This window comes from Acipenser ruthenus, chromosome 5 (genome assembly GCF_902713425.1).
Source record: "Acipenser ruthenus chromosome 5, fAciRut3.2 maternal haplotype, whole genome shotgun sequence".
Taxonomy (NCBI): Eukaryota; Metazoa; Chordata; class Actinopteri; order Acipenseriformes; family Acipenseridae; genus Acipenser; species Acipenser ruthenus.
In genome coordinates, this window is record NC_081193.1 from 82,063,030 (window position 1) to 82,088,161 (window position 25,132).

The window sequence follows — 25,132 nt, forward strand, 5'->3', positions numbered from 1 at the left end:
GTATATATATATATCAGAGGTCACGCTAGCTTTTCTGCTCATGTGTTCCTGAAACGCACATGCCCAAATTTTTGCGTCCCGTCCATCAGATACTAAATGATCAGTAAACACAAAGGCTAATAAACTCCAAGGATGTGCATTTTGGTATATTTATATGAACGTTTAAACTCTATGCTATATCATAGCTTAACCAATCTCTGTCTGTGTATAGATATATATATGAATACAGACACACTTTTCTTTATGCTAGTGGGATTCTAAGCAGTGTTTGTTGCCTTCATCTATGTGTGTTTTCATCTTTTTCTGCATTCCAGTAACAGCAACAGCATCGCCGTGTCTGTGTCTTTTAAGCGAAGATGCTTGAAAATCCGGACATCTGCGTGCATATACATTTTTTTTACACAGCAGCTCTTTCACACACACTACAGTACATCTTGCCGTCTCAATAAACAAGCCACATCATCTCCCATTCAGAATTATAAGAACGTATTTTTAATTTGCGTTTTTCTGCATTACCACTGCTTGCAATTGCTTTGGTCACTATACTACAGTAGTCTTCGTCTGAGACAGAGTTGACCACCAGACACAATATGAATCAATAAATAAATATGTATTACTTGTCATGATGCACATGAACTGAGTAAGTATGTGTATGTTAATAAACTATAATAATAATGTAACAGACAAACTAACGTTAATAAACTGTCAAACTAAATTGACACACCACTCCTACACACGTTAAAAAAATGCAGCAGCGATATATAAGACATGCACATTATTTAACAGAATGGTGAAGCAACTCACCAGAACAGGAAACATCAAATTGCTCGTTGACTTGTGTCTAATTCAGGTTTTGAGCTAAATTTGCCCACCATGGGAATCTCATATCTCAATCTGTTGTGCAGTCTTTACCCATTTGGCCTTTCACTAAAATCTGTCATTGTTTCTAAACTCCCCCTCCTCCCAACCACCACTGTGCAGCAGGTCATGTGCCCAGGAGTTGTTGGATCTAACTAACTCTTTCAGCTGCCTGGAGACCTGGATAGCTCGGGGTCACCCCTTTACAACCCCCCCCCCCCCCCCCCCAAAGTCTGTAGGCCAAATCTTAACACTATCACTAATTTTTCCCCAGTCCATTTGTCTTCTATCACGCAATTCATCATTAATTCATCTGCTTCAATTTGATTTGCTAATAAATGGTAAAGCGTATTTCTTTCTTGGTGAACATGGTACATTCAGTAACTAACTACACCCCGTATGAATACCTGTTAGTATTATTGTCTACCAATAACTCCTACAGTACATACAAACACATATACAAGCATTTGCAAACTGATAAAGTAAGCCAGCAGGGTTTTCCCACAATATGTGAATCTGCTGGAGTCCCTAACAATTGTATATCAATATACAAACCCTGCATGCATTCTCAACAGTTCCAAAAGACAATAATTTTCCACAATATATGTTCTACAGATTCCCTATAAGAGCTTTCACAACATCAACACCATAACATAATAAGAACCTTCATATTATCATAGACCGTTTTTCCAGCTCCACTTAGGTAAGTCCTAAAAACCTGCTCTGATCCTGTGCCAACATCACTATAGCTGTGTGGGAGTAATCCAATGTAAACAGCTGTTATTTTAAATCAAGAGCCTCTTTTTGAAAATACATTTCTGAAGACTAAACTGTTCACAATTAAAAATGTGAAGGCTTAGACAGTAAATGTTAGTCAAAGCAAAACTGAACCTTATGTTGCTGGAGAAAAAAAAAAATTCAAATTGTTACGAATAATTAAAAAAAAAAAATACAGAGTGGGTAAATACTCCATTGTTTGATGTATTTCCACCAAAAAAATCATCACCCCAGTTGGTGTACTGTAAAGCCAAAAATGACCCTGCCTAGTTCATCTTCATAGCATAAGCACAAAAACTATAAAACCTGCTCACACGGAACTCTTTCCTTTGTGACAGCAGTTGTCATGGCCCATAGAACACAATTACAAAATTCAGGAAAGACATTCCTGCCAAGAAAGGGACGAGCAGAGAAAAAATACAAATGCACTGATGGGCATAAAGCATATATAGTTTTTATTGCACATGTGCTTTTTGGATCATTATGATTCTATGTAAGACCACTTTTTTTTCAGTTTCACACAATACACATGGGGTTTATTCAACTGATCTAAACAGTGGCAGATCTAAATACTGCTGTTGTTTAAATCATTAATTAAAAGGGAACTGTGAAAAACAACACCTCTGCCATTGTGAGTGGGTCTCTTAAGTGTTTAGAGCAATTGGATAGTCAATTTTGTTTTTTAACAGTCAGAACAAACCTAAAAAAACACTTAAATCTTTCAAATATGTTCCGGAATACAAATGAACCAAAAAAAATAAATAAATAATCATGCTCCTGTTGCAGATACAATTCGTAATAATCTGAAGCAAACGAATCTCTGGAGCTGACAGCCCGTGCCTTTGTTTGATAAAAGTGATAATAAACGATGGGCTAAGGAAAATAAAAATATTTCAGGCACATCTCCAAAGGAATAAATGTTTAATATTATGAATAAATTGTGCTATATTGCACAATATGAATTTAAGCAGGTTTCATTATTCTCTAACCATTTTAAATATTGCAGCTTGAAACTCTGAGGCAATTGCATATTTATGTTTAATATGTTGGTTTTCTTTTGCACAAGCTTGCATATACATACATACATAGATACATACATACATACATACAGTACATATTTCTGACTTTCTCTTTTATACAGTATAATATGCAAGATAGACAGAAGAACCTGAACTAGGCCTGAAAAAACGAACTGCCATCTGAAGCACACACTTTTTGTGTATTATGCAAATGGTATGTCTTTACTGATATTTCACCACTAAGTGTTTTCTGCAGGTTTTTAACCTCTATAAAGGCAAAGACAAAATCCTTGAGGTACAGTAATTTATCCCTCTCAAAACAATTTTAAGACTTTGCCATCTTAGCCCTACTGAAAGTTTAATAGAATCAAATTGTTTTTCAAATCTCTACATTTCTATGTTTATTACCGAGACAAATGTGCCAAACTAAACTCTCAGAAATAAAATGACGAGAAAAGTTAGATAAAGAGTACAATGTAAATGGAGACCCTCCACCCTTAAAAATAGTGGAACTCTTATCATAAGCTTGAAGAATAGCTTAGCAGAGATAAATAAAAGTATTTGAAAATGAGCAAACACATGTCACATATCTGGGATGTATACCTAATTAACTAATTCATGCAGTAAGTATGTGTGGTACATAAGGCTAGTGTTTTTTCTTTTTTTTTTTGTTATGTCCAACCCTTGTATAATGTAGGTGCCGTGCATGTGTTTACCTTTTGTCAACAGCAGCTCTTTTATAAACACAGGATATTTTTACATCTGATTAAACGTTGATTGATTTATTTGATTACCTTTATTTATGACTTTAATATTGATACCAAGACCTTGTGTGACTTAGGAAAGGGGATTAATCATTCTTCTAAGTGCCCACAGTATGTTTTTGAGGTGCATTTGTACCCCTCTCCAACCTTCCCAAAGGTTGCAAAAAATATACATTTTTCACATACAGCAATCAAAGCTTCTGATTACTGGCAGACAAGACTACACTTCAAAGCAACATTTATTAAAAAATGAATCAATTAAATAACAATATAAAGCAGTTTTGATTATTAATTGTTTTGCTTTAAATGATAAGGTAATCACGTTTATGGATGCGGGGGGCCTTTGTAACCTTTCTGCATTCCATGTAAGCCCAGTTATTGCTACTGACGAAGAGTTAAGGCTGGTTCACACTGGGCATACGATTCATGTGAACTCAATGAACGGACGCAGGCTGTAGTTCACACTGAGCGATCCTCTCCCTGCGTCAATTCATTCTGATTGGTCAATGAGACAATCCTGTGATGTGACCTCTGAGCTCTATCAATTTGAACTTCTGAAACTGAGAAAATAAAAACGCAACAAAAATCAAATAAAAATGTGGGACCTCATCTTAGAAAAGAAACTACTCAACTGAGAGAACCGATTTCCGGGGGCCAGAGAGTAGCTGTTACATTAAGGTAAATTGATTATTTCTTTCAACTTATGATACATTTTGATTGTGAAAAGTACACAGATTTGGTTTTCACAAAATTAATACTTAATTATAACGATTCTTTCCAGGTACTTGGCTTCAGGAGACAACCAGACTTCCCTGGCATTCAGCTTCAGAATAGGGCGATCCACTGTATGTGCCATCCTACAGGAGACTTGTGCAGCTCTGTGGTCTGTCTTGCAGCCGATATATTTAGAAGCACCGCAAGGTGATCGATGGCTTCAGATTGCCCACGAATTTTGGAATATGTGGAATTATCCCAACTGCATCAGAGCTATTGATGGGAAGCATGTCACTACCCAGGCACCCCTCCAATTCTGGATCACAATATTTTAATTATAAAGGTGGGTTCAGCATTGTGCTTCTTGCAAAGTGCGATGCAAGATATTTCTTTACGCTCGTAGACATCGGCAGCAGTGGTCTCTGGAGTGACGGGCACATTTTAGCAGAGTCTGTGTTGGGAAAGGCGCTGGAACAAAACCGTCTATCAGTACCATCACCAAGAGCATTGCCAGGCTCTTCAATGAAGACTCCGCTGGTAGTTGTTGGAGATGAAGCCTTCCCCCTGAAGCCTTACCTAATGTGACCCTACCCAGGAAAACATCTGCCAATTCGGTAGAATATTTACAATTACAGACATTCACGTGCCTGTCAGGGTTATTGAAAATGCTTTCAGTATTTTGGCATTGCAAATTTCCTTCTGTGACAGAGATCGAATGATTCTTGGTGTTAAATCTCCCTCCCAACCTGTGAGGCAGCTGCATAAAAGGAACAGAATACCCTGGACTAAATGGCACGACAGTTTATTCCCAGGGTTAGGTGGAAGTCAGCCATCTAGAAAGGGGGCAAAGCTACGGTATACAAACTCAATGACCCAGACGGGAAACGGCATGGCATCCGCGGATAGGAGGAGCGGATGCGCTCGTTGACCAAGGGGTCATGGGTGACGTTATAAAAAGGGGACGTAGTGATGTGATCTGCTCCTTTGTGAATGGTTCTATTAAAGGACCAGAAGGAGAACCCATATTGTGAAATGTGAGTGTTTTGTTTGTCGTTAATGATACTGTTTGTAATTATCTGGACGGCTAACACGATCTGGAGCTGTCGCCAAAGGCCAGCATTAAACCCGGATCAACAACACTGCACTTTTGTTTAACACTAAAGAACTGTATTCACCACCAGCATTAGAGCACACTGTGTTTGTGTTTGTGAATGTGTTACGTGTGGGTGAACTAAAAACTGGACTTATTATTTTGGGGCCAACCCACAGATAAGCAATACATGCCGCTGTATTGCTTCATTACCATTGTTATTATTTACTGTTGTTTTACCATCAGGCCATTGGATTTAAAAAACCATTAAACAACATTGCACCTGGATTATAATTGTCTGTCTGTTTATTGATCACCTGCACCTGCACACTGCTAACCACTTTGCCACACCGTCTCATACCCGCTTGGACCTGCCCTGCGCTTTCTAGTTGAAAGAGGGGTTTGTGGGACTGGTGAAGGCGATGGAGATAGAACCCACACTACTAAAGTGGATGGTACATTTGTAGGGGACAGATTACTTAAAAAGGGGGGTATCAATGGAAGCCTTGTCTTCGGGGTCAAAACCGTCTTTGCATAAACTGTTTAGCAGTGTGATGGGGTCATTTACTTCCGGGCACTTGGAGGCAAAGTTGGGGATGTTTCCAAAGGTTCTGTCATAAGATAAAATGGAGGTAAGTGACCAAATAATTTACTTAAACTTAAGCTAATAATTTAATTTAGCTTAAAAATAACTATCTTCTATATAGGTAACTTTTTTGTTTTATTAATGTTTGTTTTATTTATCTTATTTACAGGATAGATATCTCTGGTTCTTTTTTTTTTTTCAGGTGCAAATACTGCCATACAATTCCAAAGGTTGCTATAAGCGGTGCCACTGTGCGCTTAACGTGTTGCATTGAACATAAATAAAGAGCAATTTCCATTCACACCTCAAACAATGTATCGCTTGCATTGCCTGAGAGGGTTCTAATTAAAGTGTTTGAAACATTGTAACAAACTGAAATACTGTGTTAAACATAGCTTGTGAAAAAAAAGTTAGGACAGCAGTTTTGGCTTGATCTGGTGGTATATATGTATATAATGTGTGTGTATATATATATATATATATATATATATATATATATATATATATATATATATATATATATATATAAATGCAATGTGCCATATGGATAGTTCTTCTTGTTGATATGAAAGCTGTAGGAAGGGAGTAACTTGTGTAAGAATTTTTTTTTTTTGTTACCCTTTTTTTAAGATTCCTACCTTCTTTTGTGTCTTATATGGGGAGATAAAACGCCCAGGGTTTCAAAAAAAGCCGACTTCTCCTTCCTGCTCGTCTCGGAGCCACTTTTTTTCCTGAATAGACTTTTTCTCCCTGGCAAACTTGTCCCTCAAACTTCTCCATCTCGCCGTGCATTCTGTGACGAAAATATGCTCAGACTAGCACAGGCTTCTATACTAGCGTTTTCCACACATTCGCTGTTAAAGATTTTTTTCTAAAATAAGTAAAATACACTTGAAAGTTAAAATGCAGTAAGTCACAGTGCGCAGTGTTTATTTTATCGATGCTCTGTATGAGTCAGTCATTCTTAATTAATGATACAGCTTCTGTGGGCGTTTTCAGAACAGTGAATATGTGGATATAGAGGCCACATTGTGATCAGTGAGAATGTAAAACATATACAGCCTCATTTGTATATAACTTGCTTCCTACAGTTTATAAATATTTAATTTCCTCCCCTTGTTAGTTTTTCATTGTTTTATTTACAGCCTGCTGTGCTGATGCTTGATTCAGTTGAAGATGAAAAACAAACACGTACATATCGTGCTCACCATCCGACTTCAAGGCTTTCGCGATAGCCTGCCAGCAATTTTCTTTTTTAATGCTGTCTTTATAATCTGGCCTTCCCATATCATACAGCCATGGACAGCCACACACTTGCTCGATTAGCATTTCGTCATTAATTATCTATTATTATTAAATTATTAAATTATTATTTTTAAATTAAAGTCATTACGCCGTTTGAACTTGCAAGCAGTTTGAACTTGAACTTGAACGTGATTGGTTGAACGCGAGTGACGTCACAAACTTAGCACAGAGAAGTTGAGATCTGGCAACTGGTCCGTTGCGTTTACGATTTGTACACAAGGTGATGCGTTAGTAGCTTTCGTATGAATCGTATGCCCAGTGTGAACCAGCCTTTACACTAAATAAACTGGACCCCATTTTGATGAACACCAATCTTAGTAAATCTAGTTTTAGCTGTTAAAATACAGGTTGGAAAGTTTTGGATTAGCATCTTGTTTTAACGGGCCAAGGGAGGCACAACCATGACTTGGATGAGAAGACCAATGAGTTTTTGCGTTTTCTGTTGGAAGGATGAGGACCATCTGCTCTTTGCTCGATTGATGGGGTTAGACAGTCATCTGATTGAGTACAGTAATGCAACACCATTGCAATTTGAATTAATGTAATTGATGGGGGATTAAAAGTAGGGATCTGAGGTCTTGTTACATTTGCGTTTTAGAAATATACTGTGAAATATACGTGTAATTCATATAAAATACACTTAATAATTCTCTTTGATGCATCTGGTTTTTTTTTCTCTCTGTCTCTTGCTTGTTGTTTCAAACTCTGAAGTTATCTTAATATTTCGGAACTAAGCAGTTGTCTTAAAAAAAACTCTTCAGAGAATTCATTAACACCTGCCTCCACTGTCTCAAGAACCCAAATCAGATTGTATGACCTTTATGTCACCCTCTGGAAAATTCAATCTGTTTTAAGTATCTAACTTCATTTTTTGTGATATGAAGAAGGAAAAAAAAAAAAAGATCCCTAGTTGACTCTAGTAGTGTTGCATCTAAAGCCTATCAAGCAAAGCCTGTGAGTATTTTATATATATACATATATATATAGATATATATATATATTTCTAAATACCTGCTGTTAACACTGAAAGTGTTCATTTTTACAAATCAGCACCAGCATTTTTAAACCACAAAAGCAAGGCGTACTCAACATCAGGGTATAGAGCAAACTGGAAACTTGCATCTACAGTTGGCTGTTCATAGGCCCATATTATTGTATCTCAGTTTTCCAGAATGGTTGAGAAAGTGTTCGTGGGATTATTGAAATATGCAGCAACATCTTTCTTTTTCTTGAACCACAATTACAACTTCTGCTTACTGGCAGAAATAATTGTTGAGAGTTGTGGGAAAGCTGAGATGTAGAAATGGCGTATTGCTTCTAAAATAGTAGTCATGAAAAACAAAAGTTAAAATATGACATTTATAGGAAGCTTTTGCATGTTTAGCCCATTTTAAGGATTTTCTTTTTTTGTTTTTTTCAAAGAATGCAATGCTTGTGTCATCCTTGGATCACCATTTATTATAGTCAAATCTCAAAGGGAAATATGCCACTAGAGTATCAGCATTCTCCACAGTAACTCCCAATAGGGGACAGGATTGAAGGAGCTTCAACCTTTCCTGTAACCAGCAGATCCTCACCGATGGCTTCAAAAGTGACTACCTTGTTCCACAGGGCACAATAACAACCTTCCCTCAGCAGGAGGGCACTCTACAGGAGAAAGAACAGAGACTGACACTGGTATAGACAACCTCCCCTGTCAACTCTTGCTCCTACTATTAGTCACAGGGGAGGTTGTATATACTAGGTGGCATAACAGCTATCAATGTCTTATTCAAGTGTCTTGCTGATATTAGAAGCTGGATGTCTCAAAATCTTTTACAGTTAAATCAGGATAAGACAGAAGTCCTACTTTTAGGCTCTAAGCAACAGATTGAAGTGGACAAATATTGATTTAGGTTTGTTAAACTCAAATGTAAAATCTGAGGTGAGAAACCTGCGGGTTATTTTTGACTCTGAACTTTGCTTTGAATTGCATATTAAACATATTACTAGAGTCTCTTTCTATCATTTGAGAAATATTGCTAAAGTTAGACCCTTTCTGTCTTGGATGATGCTGAGAAATTTGTACATGCTTTTATTTTTTCTAGATTAGATTACTGTAACGCTTTATTTTCTGGACTTACATGCCATGCTTTATCACACCTGCAGCTTGTGCAAAATGCAGCTGCTAGAATGCTAACAAGAACAAAAAAAGGGCTCACATTACTCCTGTGTTGGCATTATTGCATTGGCTTCCTGTTCGTTATAGGATTGATTTTAAAGTTTTATTACTAGTATTTAAAGCATCGAATGGATTAGCTCCAGACTGCTTGAATGGCATGCTGATTCCATACCAGCCGGAACACATTCTTAGATCAGCTGATGCTGGTCTCCTGTGCATTCCGAGGGTGAATCGTAAAAAGATGGGAGAGGCTGCTTGCTGTTTTAATGCTCCCACACTCTGGAACTCTATACCGGCTTTTATTAGAGAGTCACCCTCAATTGTTATTTTCAAATCTCGATTAAAAACATATTTTTATAATATTGCTTTTTCTTAATATTAACATGTTTTAGTTTTAGTTTTGTTGTTACTTCTGCTTTTAATAATTGTTTCTGTGTTTTATTCTGCTTGTAAAGTGCTTTGATCTGTATTGCATATGAATTGCGCTATATAAATAAAGATTTATTATTATTATTACTATTATTATTATGAACATAAAGTATGGGAGGTCTGTGTCTGTGCTTTTACCACTATCCTGAATGGTGGCTTAAAGCTGTAAAAACAATTCACTGGCTAAATTAAATATTGAAAACTTAGGGGTTGAGTTCCTGATAGTGACAAGGTATTCTGAGGGCAAACTGCTATTTACTCAAAGAATCTTAACTTTACTTAATGGGTGTGATAAAGAGATAAAGGATCAATGTTGTAAATCTCATTCCCGACCAGAAAGGGCGCTGTGTAAGGATGGTGGTATGCTGCCTCCTAGATGGACCTCCTTAACGGTAGGTGGAAACCGGAAGGTGACCATAGTAGGGGGTTATTTTATTTTGGGTTTGCAAGCCCGCCGTGTACCCATATCATTGATGGTAGAGGGGCGGACTCTTTTGTGTTCTTTTAAAATAAAACACCCAATAATAAGATTATTATTGGGAGAAGTACTGCCTTTTATTCCCCACACCATGTGCACCTGACGACAGTGGGTTAACAAATGTTTATAAAACAGCAAGAAAATGAAAATACAAGAAGAAAAACACTTACTCACATGAACCTCACAAAGTCGTATTTACGTTCAGTGCGAGAAATGAGAGAATTTCACTAAATAACTGAAAAAGACCCGGACAAACATATTTCGAATTTTATCTTGTCAATAAAAAAAAAAAAAAAAAGGGGATGACTTTCTCACCTTCTCTCTGAAGCATTCTTTGCAGCATTGCACTGACATAAGTATGAATGCAGCATTTTCTACAGCAGCGTGTCGCAGTTTACACAAACAAGAAGCAAAACAAAAACAGCTTGAGAAAGAAGGTAAGAAACATAGAATATAGCAAATAATAATTGATTCAAACGATAACATTACCACACAAAAACTCTCTTTTTGGTTTTGAGGTAGCAATGCATTATGGCTTAAAACCAACTCGAGACATATTATTGTGTGGTAATATATACAGTAGAACCTCAGAGTTGCGAACACCAGAGTTAAGAACTGACCGGCCTACCGAACACCCACTTTGAACCAGAAGTATGCAATCACTCACCCATGAGTGCAATGCAACCACATAGGCGCTCCTATAAGCAGCATGCTGGTCACAGAGAAGGCAAAATTACTACCAATAAATGTATCCAGAAAGGTGAAGCAGATTTCAAAGCAAGTGCAGGCAATTTTACTAGAAACATTTTAGTTTTAAACAAGGCACTTTTTTTTTTTTTTTTTTTTTCAAGCCAAAGGAGGCAAGCTGCACAAATTAATTTTGTTAAAACATGCACTACGTTAACCTAGGTTTTCATGGAAATTTAAATCTGTGTTTTTTGCTACAGTTACAATTTCAATGGTAACTTCAAATTAGACTTTTTCCATTTACAGTACTGTTTTAAAGACTAGAACCATAACAATATGAGTATTCCATTACTGTGCTGTCTCCTTGTAGTATTCGCCAGATTGAGGATGTAGATAGCAGGTGTGCATATTTAATAAAACCATTGAAAATCCAGTTTTCAGAGTTACAAACATTTCAGACTTATGAACAACCTCCATTCCCTAGGTGTTCATAACTCTGGCGTTCTACTGTATATGAATCAGTGATTGGAAATCCTAGCCGTGATTAGTGAAAAACCTCATCATAGGAGGAAAAATAGATTGAACTATTGCCCTAACATCCTTAAACCACCGGTCAATAGCCTCCGTCTGTCATGTGATTGGTTCACATCACTGTCAGTCTCGCCCCTTTTCAAAGGAAAGCCTTCTCCCCTGCACTCTTCACAAGAGAAAATGGCTGAACACCAATTCTAACAGAAAAGTTAACAGAAAATGAATTATAAAACATACTACAAATTAAAGATGCTCCAAACACTAAAATGGTGATTAAACATCACTGTCACTGTTTTCTAACTTTCTGAAATTCAAACAAATTCAACTCAACGAAAACAAATATGACGGGCGGGATATAAACTGGATTATGCAGCAGTCAGCCAACCAGACGGAGATGGAGAAAAACTTTGATAACTATGCGGTATGAACTTCAAAAACATTTTCCGTTATGTATTTGTTATTTATTTATTTACTTATGCTGTATCAGCTATGTTTAAACAAAATATATAAGTCAATATTTATTTAAGTATGCTGTAGCAGCTATATTTAAACACAATATATAAAGTCATATTTATTATTCAACCTTGCCTCACTTATTTTCTTGACTGATTCATATATTAAATATGTACTTCAGACTCTGCCATAGTGGAAAATGAAATGCCCCTCGGGAAGACTATTGTTACCTTTAAAGGCCCCTGTTGGTAACAATAGGCTTCCCTCTGGTCAATAATTTTGCGACAGATTATAAACTACTTGACCTAGGTCTTGTAGTTTATGATGTCACATAAACCCTGGATGGAATTATCACTGAAGCCCATCTATTATATATATATATATATATATATATATATATATATATATATATATATATATATATATATATATATATATACACATATATATATGCATGCTTCCATTAATGCATCAGATCAAATTTATACGTTGTTTTCCTGAATGAAAAAATCCTGAATCCAAATTTAGGTTTGGGCTTACTCCTATACCAATTGATCAAACAGAGACTAATTGGACTAATTCATCAGTGTCTGTTATTTTCTAGTCATTGATGCATCATTGCACTTAGAAACAAATGAGCAATGTGACACTCAGCTCATGAATGGAAATGCAGGTTAAAGATACCTACCAATGCATCATACCTCATTTACCAGTAGTGCTATAATTGTATTCTAACTTACAAAATCTACAATGCTGTTACTGAGAAATTATTCTGAAATAAAAATGACATCAATAAATATCATAGTTTGCCACTGGTGTTCTTGAGAACAAAAACAAACAAAAAAATAAAAAGGTCAAGTTAACATCAATTGACAGACTGATTGATTATTATTATTATTATTATTATTTATTTCTTAGCAGACGCCCTTATCCAGGGCGACTTACAATCGTAAGCAAATTGATACTTCTAAGTCTACCTGTCTGCTCTGCTTGTTATAGCATCAAATATAATGAAACATGCTTGTTACTGATGACTTCTGTAGCAAAAACATATTACTATGACAATTACAGTAGTAAAGAGCAGGCCCACCTTCCTATTGTGGGAACATTGCTCTTATCATATATTACAACAGAGTGTAACAAGGCCCTAGTAAATATTGTACGACTCCTTTGTTTTTAAGATGGCTTTTACTGTATTAGAGATATTGGCAGCACTACCTAAATATAGAAGAAATTACATGACAAACCTTGTTTTCACAATGGAAATGAAACATCATCAAATACGGTTTGCCAAGACAATAAAATGATCCATTGCTGACTATAAAGCAAACTGTACTTCAATGTAAGAACAGTGTCCTAAATCTAATATTGTTTATTAATTATACTAGATGGCAACTTTACAAGTCAATTATATATACAGACGTGCTCAAATTTGTTGGTACCCCTCCACAAAAAACGAAGAATGCACAATTCTCTGAAATAACTTGAAACTGACAAAAGTAATTGGCATCCACCATTGTTTATTCCATATTTAATAGAAATCAGACTTTGCTTTTGATTTTTTATTCAACATAATATTGTAAATAAGAAAACAAATGAAAATGGCATGGACAAAAATGATGGGACCGCTAACCTAATATTTTGTTGCACAACCTTTAGAGGCAATCACTGCAATCAAACGTTTTCTGTACCTCTTAATGAGACTTCTGCACCTGTTAACAGGTAGTTTGGCCCACTCTTCCTGAGCAAACTGCTCCAGCTGTCTCAGGTTTGATGGGTGCCTTCTCCAGACTGCAAGTTTCAGCTCTTTCCATAGATGTTCGATAGGATTCAGATCAGGACTCATAGAAGGCCACTTCAGGATAGTCCAATGTTTTGTTCTTATCCATTCTTGGGTGCTTTTAGCTGTGTGTTTTGGGTCATTATCCTGTTGGAGGACCCATGACCTGCGACTGAGACAGAGCTTTCTGACACTGGGCAGTACGTTTCGCTCCAGAATGCCTTGATAGTCTTGAGATTTCATTGTGCCCTGCACAGATTCAAGGCACCCTGTGCCAGGCGCAGCAAAGCAGCCCCAAAACATAACCGAGCCTCCTCCATGTTTCACTGTAGGTATGGTGTTCTTTTCTTTGAAAGCTTCATTTGTTCGTCTGTGAACATAGAGCTGATGTGACTTGCCAAAAAGCTCCAGTTTTGACTCATCTGTCCAAAGGACATTCTCCCAGAAGGATTGTGGCTTGTCAATATGCATTTTAGCAAATTCCAGTCTGGCTTTTTTATGTTTTTCTTTCAAAAGTGGAGTCCTCCTGGGTCTTCTTCCATGGAGCCCACTTTCGCTCAAAAAGGGACGGATGGTGCAATCAGAAACTGACGTACCTTCATCTTGGAGTTCAGCTTGTATCTCTTTGGCAGTTATCCTTGGTTCTTTTTCTACCATTCGCACTATCCTTCTGGTCAATCTGGGGTCGATTTTCCTCTTGCGGCCGCGCCCAGGGAGGTTGGCTACAGTTCCATGGACCTTAAACTTCTTAATAATATTTGCAACTGTTGTCACAGGAACATCAAGCTGCTTGGAGATGGTCTTGTAGCCTTTGCCTTTACCATGCTTGTCTATTATTTTCTTTCTGATCTCCTCAGACAACTCTCTCCTTTGCTTTCTCTGGTCCATGTTCAGTGTGGTGCACACAATGATACCAAACAGCACAGTGACTACTTTTCTCCATTTAAATAGGCTGAATGACTGATTACAAGATTGGAGACATGTGTGATACTAATTAAAGAAACTAATTAGTTTGAAATATCACTATAATCCAATTATTTATTATCTTTTCTAAGGGGTACCAACAAATGTGTCCGGGCCATTTTAGAATATCTTTGTAGAATAAGCAATAATTCATCTCTTTTCACAGCTTCTTTGCTTTATTCTATGACATACCAAAGGCATGCAAGTATACATGATAAAATAGCTTTTAATTTCATCACTTTTCAGGAGGAATGAAGCATTATTTCAATGAGCTGTAAGGGTACCAACAAATTTGAGCACGTCTGTATATTATATATATATATATATATATATATATATATATATATATATATATATATATATATATATATATATATATATATATATAACATTTAAGCAACATTTAAAGGTTTAAAAATACCTATCAAAATAGTGTTCAACATCATTAAGAGTATGGAATTATAAAACAGTGCACCAATATTTGCCTTGTGGTTGCAATTTTTTCTTATTCTGAGCAACAAAAAAAAGCTGTGTAGGGTTTATACTATCTCTGATAATTCACATGCTAAATCACTGAAAAAAAACAGTAAAGGGCAGAATTATAACTCAACAAAGAACTTCACTTTGAGATTAATGAGATGTAAGTGAAGGAAACATAAGAAAAAATGGTACTGAGCCAACACATCTTTGGAACCGTCCATAGACACGGGGGTTTTGACCCATATGCTTTAAAATAAACATTTACACAACAGCATATCAATGTATGTATACACAGCAGAAACACTGCATGTAGTATATAGTCCATTAACAAAAGATACTGTACAGTCACCATCACAACAGATACATCATATCATGTTTATCTTTTTAACCGATACAGTACATTCTTCTGTATAAGACATAGAACATATTAATCAATAAAAGGGGAGGACCTGAATGACCTGAATGACTTTCACTGCAGAGGGAAAAGACAGTTTGACATCAGTGGTTACTTAGCTGTAGCCTTTACTAAAGTGATATTTGTGTTTTTGGAAGGACTTACCAATACAATTATATTTTTCTAACATTAAGAAATTACGACTGTGCCACTGATTCACTTAGTTTCAGGGTTTTGAAGTACAGTGTGTTTAGATTTCATTTGGTTTTATGTTTTCCCTCATAAGCACTTTTTGACATAGATCGGGAACTAACCAAAATGATAACATCTGTTATGGTATGTCATTATGTATTCGTCTCAGGTCTACTGATGGCTCAAATACAGCAGATCACAAAGATGGCCTGTGGTGCTCCGTGCTGCAATGCTAACTGTTATTTTTCAGGGGGAGTCTCTCTTTATTGTGACATTTTCTTGGCAGTAAGCCAAGGTTCAAACGCAATGCTCCTGTTTCATATTCCTCCAGTACATCTGTCGCTCTTTCCTACAATAAAATATCCTACTTAGAATAATTTAGCCTCACTGTTGATAGTGTAGAAGGGCTACCAAGTCATGTTGTTGAGGCAGAATCAATTGAATCATTTAAGACCCAACTGACAACATTTTGAAATCAATAAACTACTAGGAACCGGACAAGTTTAGAAGGGCCGAATGGCCTCCTCTCGTTCGTGAATTGTTTTTATACACCTCTGCCAGTTTTTTTCAGGGTAGATTCAATTTTAAAAAAATGCACCTATTTCCCAGTTTTATGGCACCATTACACACAACTATAGTAGCTAAAGGTTTGAAAACTTGTGTTACCATTCTCTATGCCCTTAATTTTAAACACATATACAGGGACTCTGGACAATTTGGTTAAATGTCATCGTAAAGAAGCTGTATTTTTTTATTGAATCTTCCCCCTATCCACACAACCTCTGATATTGCAAATTCTACTGTATATTGATGAATGAAATGTCTGGAAAATTCATGTTGCCGTGAGTTCACACAAACTGCAATTGCATCTGATAATTAAAAATTACCTCTTAACAATAAACATGGGATTTCTTTAAACTCCCTACATGAAAAAAGTATGATTAATTTGTATTTGTTTTACAACTTTAATGAAACATATTTATATGTGTTATTTAAATTTAATGAACCAAGGGGTTCTAAGGCTGCACACAGCATGCACTATAATGTGTTTAGCTCATATTTAAATTGGCAGACTTTTTTTGTATTTCTGAGCTAACAAATGATATGTTTACTAATGATTTAATTTTCTTTCTTATAGCGATTCAAATATCTTCTGAGGGTTTTTTCCTTTTTTCTGTCAAGACGATGAATTAAAGAAAACCATAACCGTCTCACTTAAACAACTGCCAAGGGAAACAGAGTGAAAAATAACTCAATTTCTGAGTCGTAATTAGATGCAATTACATTAGCTAATAAGTGAGACTCAATAGTAACAATATTCAGCATTATTGTTGTAGTCTCTATGGACACAAAAAAATAACTGCTAAAAAAAAAATGTATCCCTTGTTTTTGACAAAAAGTAATACATCTGGGACAAACATTTGAATGGAGCCCATTTTGCTGAGTCAGTCACAATGCATTGCATGTTTTGGGGACAGGGTCATATTGACAAAGCTTTCCGGGGTCAATAAATAACACTTAATGTCAATTATTTGATACTGATCTACTCTACACACAAAGAGCAAATCTTGGTAGGCAAAGACATTTTACCACTATGTAATTCTCAAGCACAGTGCTTTCAAACACCATCAAACTCATCGGCACATCACACACTGCAATCAATCTAAGGCAATGACAGCAATGAAATTTGATTGTTATAATTATACCACCAACTAATATTTTAGAAACACAAGAAAAAATAAGTACTGGCACTGGTGGTGTTTATAGTTTTTGTATTATATATAGAATAATCTCTCTCTCTCTCTCTCGCTCTCTCTCTCTCTCTCTCTCTCTCTCTCTCTCTCTCTCTCTCTCTCGGGTTAGAGGTGTTGCAACATCCACAGTCGTTGTGCTATTTCACCATACCACAACACCCTGTCATACCATAAGTCTTAATTATCAGTGATACTGTACATCGTATATACATATTTTACATTTATTGAATACCCTAAATTGGCTAACTGCTAGTTTTCCTGGTACTCCTCTGTGTTTGTACCCCTGCTGTCAGTCCAGCTTTCTCTTCCATGCATGCCTGTCGGCAGTGTGCCACAGGGATCACTGTGTAGGGAACCATTCACCTGCTACTCACCATTCTAATGCAAATTCTGTCCCCATCTATACATTACACATCATGCAATTATCATAAATAAATCATGAATATTCAAGTTGTGCAAGAGTGCAAACATACTTGTCGTGAAATGAATACCGGACAAGTCCTGACTGTGTGCCCAGACTGAAAGCAATCAATTGCCTGCAGCTTTCTACCACATACAATATGGGTATTAATTGAGTTCCAAGCCTGTAGGATATTACATTTTTCTGATTATAATTGTGCATCATTCTTTTCTTTTGTGTTTTGTACTTTTTCATCCTTAGAAATTCATAATGCTGCATCTCAAAAAATATGTATCGGAAACACCAGTTATATTGTATAATCAATGCTAAACAATATTGAGTTATTAAATACTTTTGATGAGTTATAGCGGGGATTGGCAAACATCATATATTTGAACTTATACTCTTGTTGTATAGGATACATATGTGTATCTGGTTGTTGGGCTCAATACTGTGCTCTAGGTATTTTGTTATCAGAATATTTATACACAGTACAACCTTTACTCTTTTATAGTACATACCAGCAATCAATGCTTTAAATATTTTTGGGGAATAGTTGTCAAGCCACAACTTGTCATCTAAAAACCTTCCCCGGTAATCCCAATGTATTTTGATTCTATCTCTCCCCTTGACAGCTTCTGCAGCTGTCCTGACAGCCTTTATTTTTAGAAAGCTCAGCTAGCTAAATGGCAGACCTTCTAACTACACCTTGTTGGATTTGGCCTTTCCCTCAAAGAATGATATTTGGTCTCTTACACCAATCGATGTGAACATTTCACATGACTGCATCTTCTTGCCACACTATACAATTTGGATTTTCACAAGTTTGGTCTTCGTAACTTGGACGTTCTACTGTATTTGTTTGTTGTGTATTGTTTCTCATCATTCTCCCCTTTAGGTATGTTGACCGTAATGGTTCAGTCATTTTGATGTCTTCCAGATGCACATAGGCTACAATGGGGAGGTGACTTATAATCACTCGTGTAATATACGGGAAGCTATTAATGTGTCATTCAAATGTTGTTGTAACATATTCCTTGTTAATAATCATCAACACCTTTAATAACACATGTATACCTGCTTTATGTCACAATGTAACGTGTCACAACGTGGCACAGTGTTGTTTGTAGAAATAAGAGCCAGCACTATCTAGTGATCAGCCACTGTGGATCAAAATTCCTTTTGTTTTTCTAGCAATGCACTCCAGCACAAAAAGATGGTGCTGGTGCTTGCTAATATTAAAACATTTTGGCTGCTCTAACCTACATTACATATTCCATTGGCAAGCAACAGAACTCGAGTAGCTCCTGAACTCTTTGTCAATGCAACTTTGAACAGACATCAAAGAACGTTATTCAAAAAAAAAAAAAAATATATATATATATATATATATATATATATATATATATATATTGGCGTAACAGCAATAAAAAAAACACTTTGAATGATTGCAAACATTATAAAATGGTACATTAAAAAAAAAAAAAAATATATATATATATATATATATATATATATATATATATATATATATATATATATATATATATATATTGAAGCTACTATACCTACTGTTTGGGATAACTGATCTTTCAGGCCCTATCTATCCCATTAAGTGTTATTTTGGCTATCTTTCAAAAAGAGATAAAAAGTCACCTACCTTAAAAAACATCATTGTGGCACCATCTTCCACTACCCCGTATTCTATTTTCGTTTGTTTAGCCAAATCGTCTGCCGAATCTATGGGCGATTCCATGCGTTCCACTGTTAGAAATGCGGCTAGGTTAGCAGTGTATGAAGAAATGATGATCAGTGTGAAAAACCACCAGATACCCCCAACAATTCTGGTGGAAAGGGCTTTGGGCATGAGCTCAGAACCTAACAGAAAAGAGGAAAGGGGGTTAACCACTAGGTCTCAAAGTTCTACATTCTTGCAGTTGTAGTCGTAGGCAATTTGGCATCCTCACATTATAGCAGGAAAGGACCAGACTTTGTAGAACAACAGACAAGACTCAAGTGGAACGAGAAGAACCAAACTGGTTCTGGTCTGTATAGACCTGTGGGATTTAAATGGCTGGTCCTTTTCGATGAGGACAGTTTCTAATTAATGAGACCTGGATGGTGAATGGCCTTGGTGCGTCTGCATTATATTCCATTCAGTTAAAGTGTATGTGTCATTTAAATTAATGGTGTATCGAATGTAAACAAAATTCTTTGGCATGTTTGCAAATCCGTTGGTGTGTTTATGCCATGTCCTCCTAAGTCTAATTGAACAGTGCCATTGAATTGAAAAACAAAGCCTGAATTAAATGGAAGCTTATGGCTTTCTAATTGTTATGATGCCACCATATTTTAATCCACGCCAAAGTGGGAGCTCCATGACCGGAACTCCATGGAACCATGTGACTCATTAAACATGTCCTGCCTGGATGACTCTACATACTTTTGAAAACATTTGTCAGAAGACATTGTTAATGGGCCCGAATGCTATTGATTGTCAGAATGTTCAGTGACAGATGCATTTCCATTAAACTGGCATGTCAGTGCATATTCATTTGGCCTATTCCAAATTCAGTCCAGGACCATCTTAGGCCAGCCTGGTATGATATTTTTTACCCCAATACAGGGAATGGGCAAATGTCAAGGGACCACATTTGTCATAAGATTTGATAAAAACAAACTAAAAATTGCATGATAAAGTAGATAAAGAGTAAATGATATCACATCTAGACTACAGGTGAGGCTGGCCTTTGCTCTTAGGAACAAAAACCACACATCAGCACAGTCATCTCTGTCATGTTCAAGGCTTGGTGTTCACATGTCTGGTAGTCTCCTACCATCAATCTGCATTACAGTTCTAAATAAAAATGTATTGAAATCACTGTTTTTTAGCTGACCTCTGAATTGACATTCTTTATTGTCCTATTATATTTTACATTCTACCCTATGGTCACTTAAGCAAGTGTAAACTAGTGTAAACGTGAAAGCTAATTGTTTGGTTCTGGTATGAGGTGAGTCGGTAAGTACATACCTACCACTTCCACATACTGCAGCCCAGCAATAAACAAGGCTTTTTTTTTTTTTTTTTTTTTTTTTAATTATTAGCACAACTAAGACTTCCAGCATTTCCCATATCAGTACACAGAAATCACATTTTACACAAAGTACTTATATACTTCTTAGTAGTTGCTGGAGTTGCCTGCTCATGATTTAATCAAACAGAGAGTTCTCCAGTTAATACTAAAATCACATTTAAACTACTACCATTTAATACATGATTTATTTGTTTTAATGTGGGTGACCAGTGGGGAATGATGGCAAGATTTAGTGTTCCCAAAATGTATGAATCTAAATTGTAATATAATAATAATAATAATAATAATAATAATAATAATAATAATAATAATAATAATAATAATAATAATTACATTTTTTGTTGATGATCAGTTTTAAAAAACAGATCAAGAAATGTAATTTTGGATTAGTATTCTTTAGTTACATGCAGTAAAATGAAAAGGGTAGGAGGTGTCTGTGTGTGTGTGTGGCCTGGGGCAAATTCAATGGGGTTTCTATTCAGTTTAAGAAAGCAAAGTTGCATTCTGGTAAATTCATACTTGAAGCAACAGGTAATGTGGAGCGTGGGAAAGGCAGAAAGCTTAACATTTCTGTAAATTTGAATGAAGTAATTTATGTAAGTTTGGGTCCTGACATGAACGACTACAATGAAAACTTCCCCACGGTTCATATTACCACATGTTGTTCAAGAAGAACACTTGGACATGACAGCCAACTCCAGGTCCAGCCTAGAATGCTGTAAGGAAAAAGAGAACTATACCTTGCTCCTTATGCTCCCTCAGCCCTGTCTGGCACACAGTTAGACATGATCGAACAATAAAAACATTACCCAGGATGCTCAGCAGTTCGGACTGCTCTTAGACAAACAGCACAGTGCAAAACCAGAGACTGGGGAAGAAAGAACAGTGGGAAGTTCTGATACTGAGGTCACATTACCACAAGTTCGTATCTTACCCATGTACCTGAGAGATGGTACCACCTACTGTAGGCCACTGAAACAGAGCCTGGTTGGGGCTGACTGTCATGTACCCAAGGTAACGTCATGTCCAACACTATATCCCACAGTTTTCTGGGGGCTAGCAAGCCATGGACAGGGGGGCCTCTCTACTATGTAGTCCTGTGCAGTGATAGGGGCATGCCAAAAGAAACAGTATTCTTACTTAGCCAGTCTTTTTTTACAACCACATCTTCTCAACATAACTAAGTCTGCAAAATCGTCTTTGTCTTCTATTTCCACTAGATCAAAATCTAGTACAATTTAACAGAAAGAGTTTTGCTGATGAATCCATTGCTGATTTGGTGCTAGTTAAGGCATATTCCTTTGGCATAAAATATTGATAAAAAGTCCCTGTTGTGACAAACATGTTTATGCAGTTGGTTGTAGGTGTAGTTGTTACCTAATATTGTAGCCCTGATTCATGTTTAGAGAATAAAATTATAGTTTTATCGTCCAACAACATTATTCAACTTGTGTTTAGAAAACTAGCTTAAAATGTGTAAAATCCCCCAAAAGTAGGAAAGTTAAATTATCCCAAGTATTACTCTCCTTGCTACACTAAGGATGGCTTGGGTGACCCTCTCCCCAATGTTCCTAGTCAAATTTGAGTAATTTCTAGCCTGGTCTTGCCACTTTATGGTGATAAATGTCACTCTATAGTATGTTGTATGATAAATCATACAACATACTATCATACGACATATATCGCTGTTTGCAACCACATACAGATTAAGGGTAAAATAGCCTAATGAGTATGAAAGGTAACATTTCTGCCAATGACTGCTAAATCCTTTGTATACTCCATTCAGAGAGTGGCAAGTTCAATGCCACAGTGAACATGCTAAGTTGTCTGTTAATCAAAAAGCTTTTTATTATATACAAGGAGCTGAAACTAATTCAATATGTTGCATTAGGCAGGAGGAAATGCAACATATTTTTTAGCATGCAGTTGAGACATCTGCTCAGAATGAAACTGAAGTTTCATTCCAGGGGTGTTTTCATTTCACTTTGTTTAATTATTAGGGACCCAAACTAGCTGAGAAGATGTGAGAAGATGTGATTCTTAATTACAGAAAACTGAAGGCTAAGAAACAGGGTACTGTTCCTTTTGGTTGATAGAATACTCACCTGTACGTCTCAAAAGGAATGAATGACAGTGCATGCATGACTGACAAATGGTTACCTGTTCTTGACTACAAATACTCTGCATATGATATTGCTTGTTTCTAACATTCCCTTTATGCAAAAAATAAATAAATAAATAAATAACTGCTACTGGCTACATGCACAGAGGCACCCATGCAAGCATTGTGCGCCTGATAGAGCAGTTACCCCCAGCAAAAAAGTGGGACATGTGCCCAAAGGGAGGAGCAGGCTGAATCGTGTACCTTGCTGCATGAGAGCTCCAACTCCAAACCAGAAACTATTTAGCAAGGTGAAATTGTTTTCCACCACGTCCGAGTCAGGATTGCATGGGTGGGGGTTATACCACTCATAGGGGCTAAACCTGTGGTAATTGACAAAGAAGAACAGATTTTAAGCAGATGAAGAAAGTGTGAGAACAAAGCCCATCCACCTGCAGAAACAGAGGGAGACCAACAGGTTAAATGTAAAACAAACAGAGCCAATATAAGCAATAGTCACAATAATACTAATACGACTACTAAAACTACTACGACTACGACTACTAATAATAATATTAATAATAATAACAACAACCCTATTCAACTCAAAGGATTATCTTCAAATTGTGAATCTAAGAAGTGTATTATTGTGGCAGGGTTTTAGATAAACACTGTATAGACATGACCACTAGACTCGACATACCAGTAATATTTATAAAATTATGTTTTTCCAAACAATGGGTAAAAAAAGGACAGAAATTACTTTTGAAAAACATTAAACTGAGGTTGCAGTGCTATTATATATACAGTACAGGCACAAATTATGGGAAAAACAAATGTTTTACAGCAAGACTAAGGGTGGAGAGTGTATTGATAATTTATATATATATATATATATATATATATATATATATATATATATATATATATATATATATATATATATATATAGATAGATAGATAGATATATAAAAGGTTTTTTAAAAATGTACACAAAAATTTTAAAAGATTAAAAAATCGTTCATTTTCAGGACATTTTGTGCAAAAGCCCTTCTTCAGCTGTTTAAAAAGAAAAGTAAACACAGTGCAGTAAACTTGTTGTTATTCAAGAATTGTAATTATACAAAAATTCTGTGGATGGTGTCATGATTATCAGAATAGAATGTGCATTTCCAGAGGTTCCATAGTTCCCAGTTTGAAGATAAACTCTCACTTTTCGGGCAACATTTGTTCTGTAGTACTGATTGATCTTACACATGTTGCATTTTTCTACTCTGATGCATTATGAGCTTCAACAATTTACTCAAAGCCTCCACTAGTGTTTTCTACTATTATAACAACCTTGACTTGCATAAAGAAGGAAAAACATTGAGTGAAATAGCTCGCATCACTCGATTTTCAGGTGTGGTATCCAAAGCATAATCAACAAGTACAGAGAAACATCATCTGTAATTGACACACCCAGGACTGGAAGACTCAAAAAGCTTTCTAACAAGGATGAGCAATACTTGAAGATAATATCCTTAAGGAATAGAAAGACGACAAGTGTTGAATTGACAACAGAACTGGCAGAAGGCAGTTGTCCATCAAATCAACAGTACGAAGGTCACTCTTGAAATCAGGACTTAAAGGATGTGTTGCAGTAAGAATACCTCTTTTAAGAAAGGGGAACAAGACTAAAAGGCTAAAATATGCACACAAACACAGAAATTGGACTATGCAACAATGGTCAAAGGTGCTTTGGACTGTTGATGGATGGACAACGACACCTGTGCCTTCTGCCTGTTCTGTTGTCAATTCAACGCTTGTCTTCTTTCTATTCCTTAAGGATATCATCTTCAAGTATTACTCATCCTTGTCAGACAGCTTTTTGGGTCTTCCAGTCCTGGGTTTGTCAATTACAGATGATGTTTCTCTGTACTGGAGCAATTTTGTGGAGTGAAAAAATACCTAGATGAAACTAAAAGTGGATTTTAATGTCAGTGCGTCAGAAGTTTTGATTCATGAATTTCGAGGTCCAGACTTTGAGATAAAGCCATTAAAAAGTAGATGATGTTCGCTGTATCTGTGGCTGCAAATTTGGTTACTGGCTGACCAAAAATGAAATCTCATCAAGTATCC

The 25,132-nt window shown here is 36.2% G+C and overlaps 1 protein-coding gene across 4 annotated transcripts in view; it reads right to left on the reverse strand.

Annotated features, from left to right (window-relative positions):
* Positions 1-25,132, reverse strand: part of LOC117402639 (glutamate receptor ionotropic, kainate 2) — a 211,012-nt gene that overhangs the window by 28,533 nt on the left and 157,347 nt on the right. For all 4 annotated transcript variants that reach the window (XR_009328750.1, XM_034003986.3, XM_059024630.1 and 1 more), the window contains 2 exons: positions 23,276-23,394; positions 19,476-19,693 (listed from right to left, as the gene is read on the reverse strand). Coding sequence is in view for 3 of the 4 variants with exons in the window: in XM_034003986.3 (XP_033859877.1) it covers positions 19,476-19,693; positions 23,276-23,394 (337 nt within the window). In the remaining variant the exon portion in view is untranslated. The remainder of the gene's footprint in view (positions 1-19,475; positions 19,694-23,275; positions 23,395-25,132) is intronic.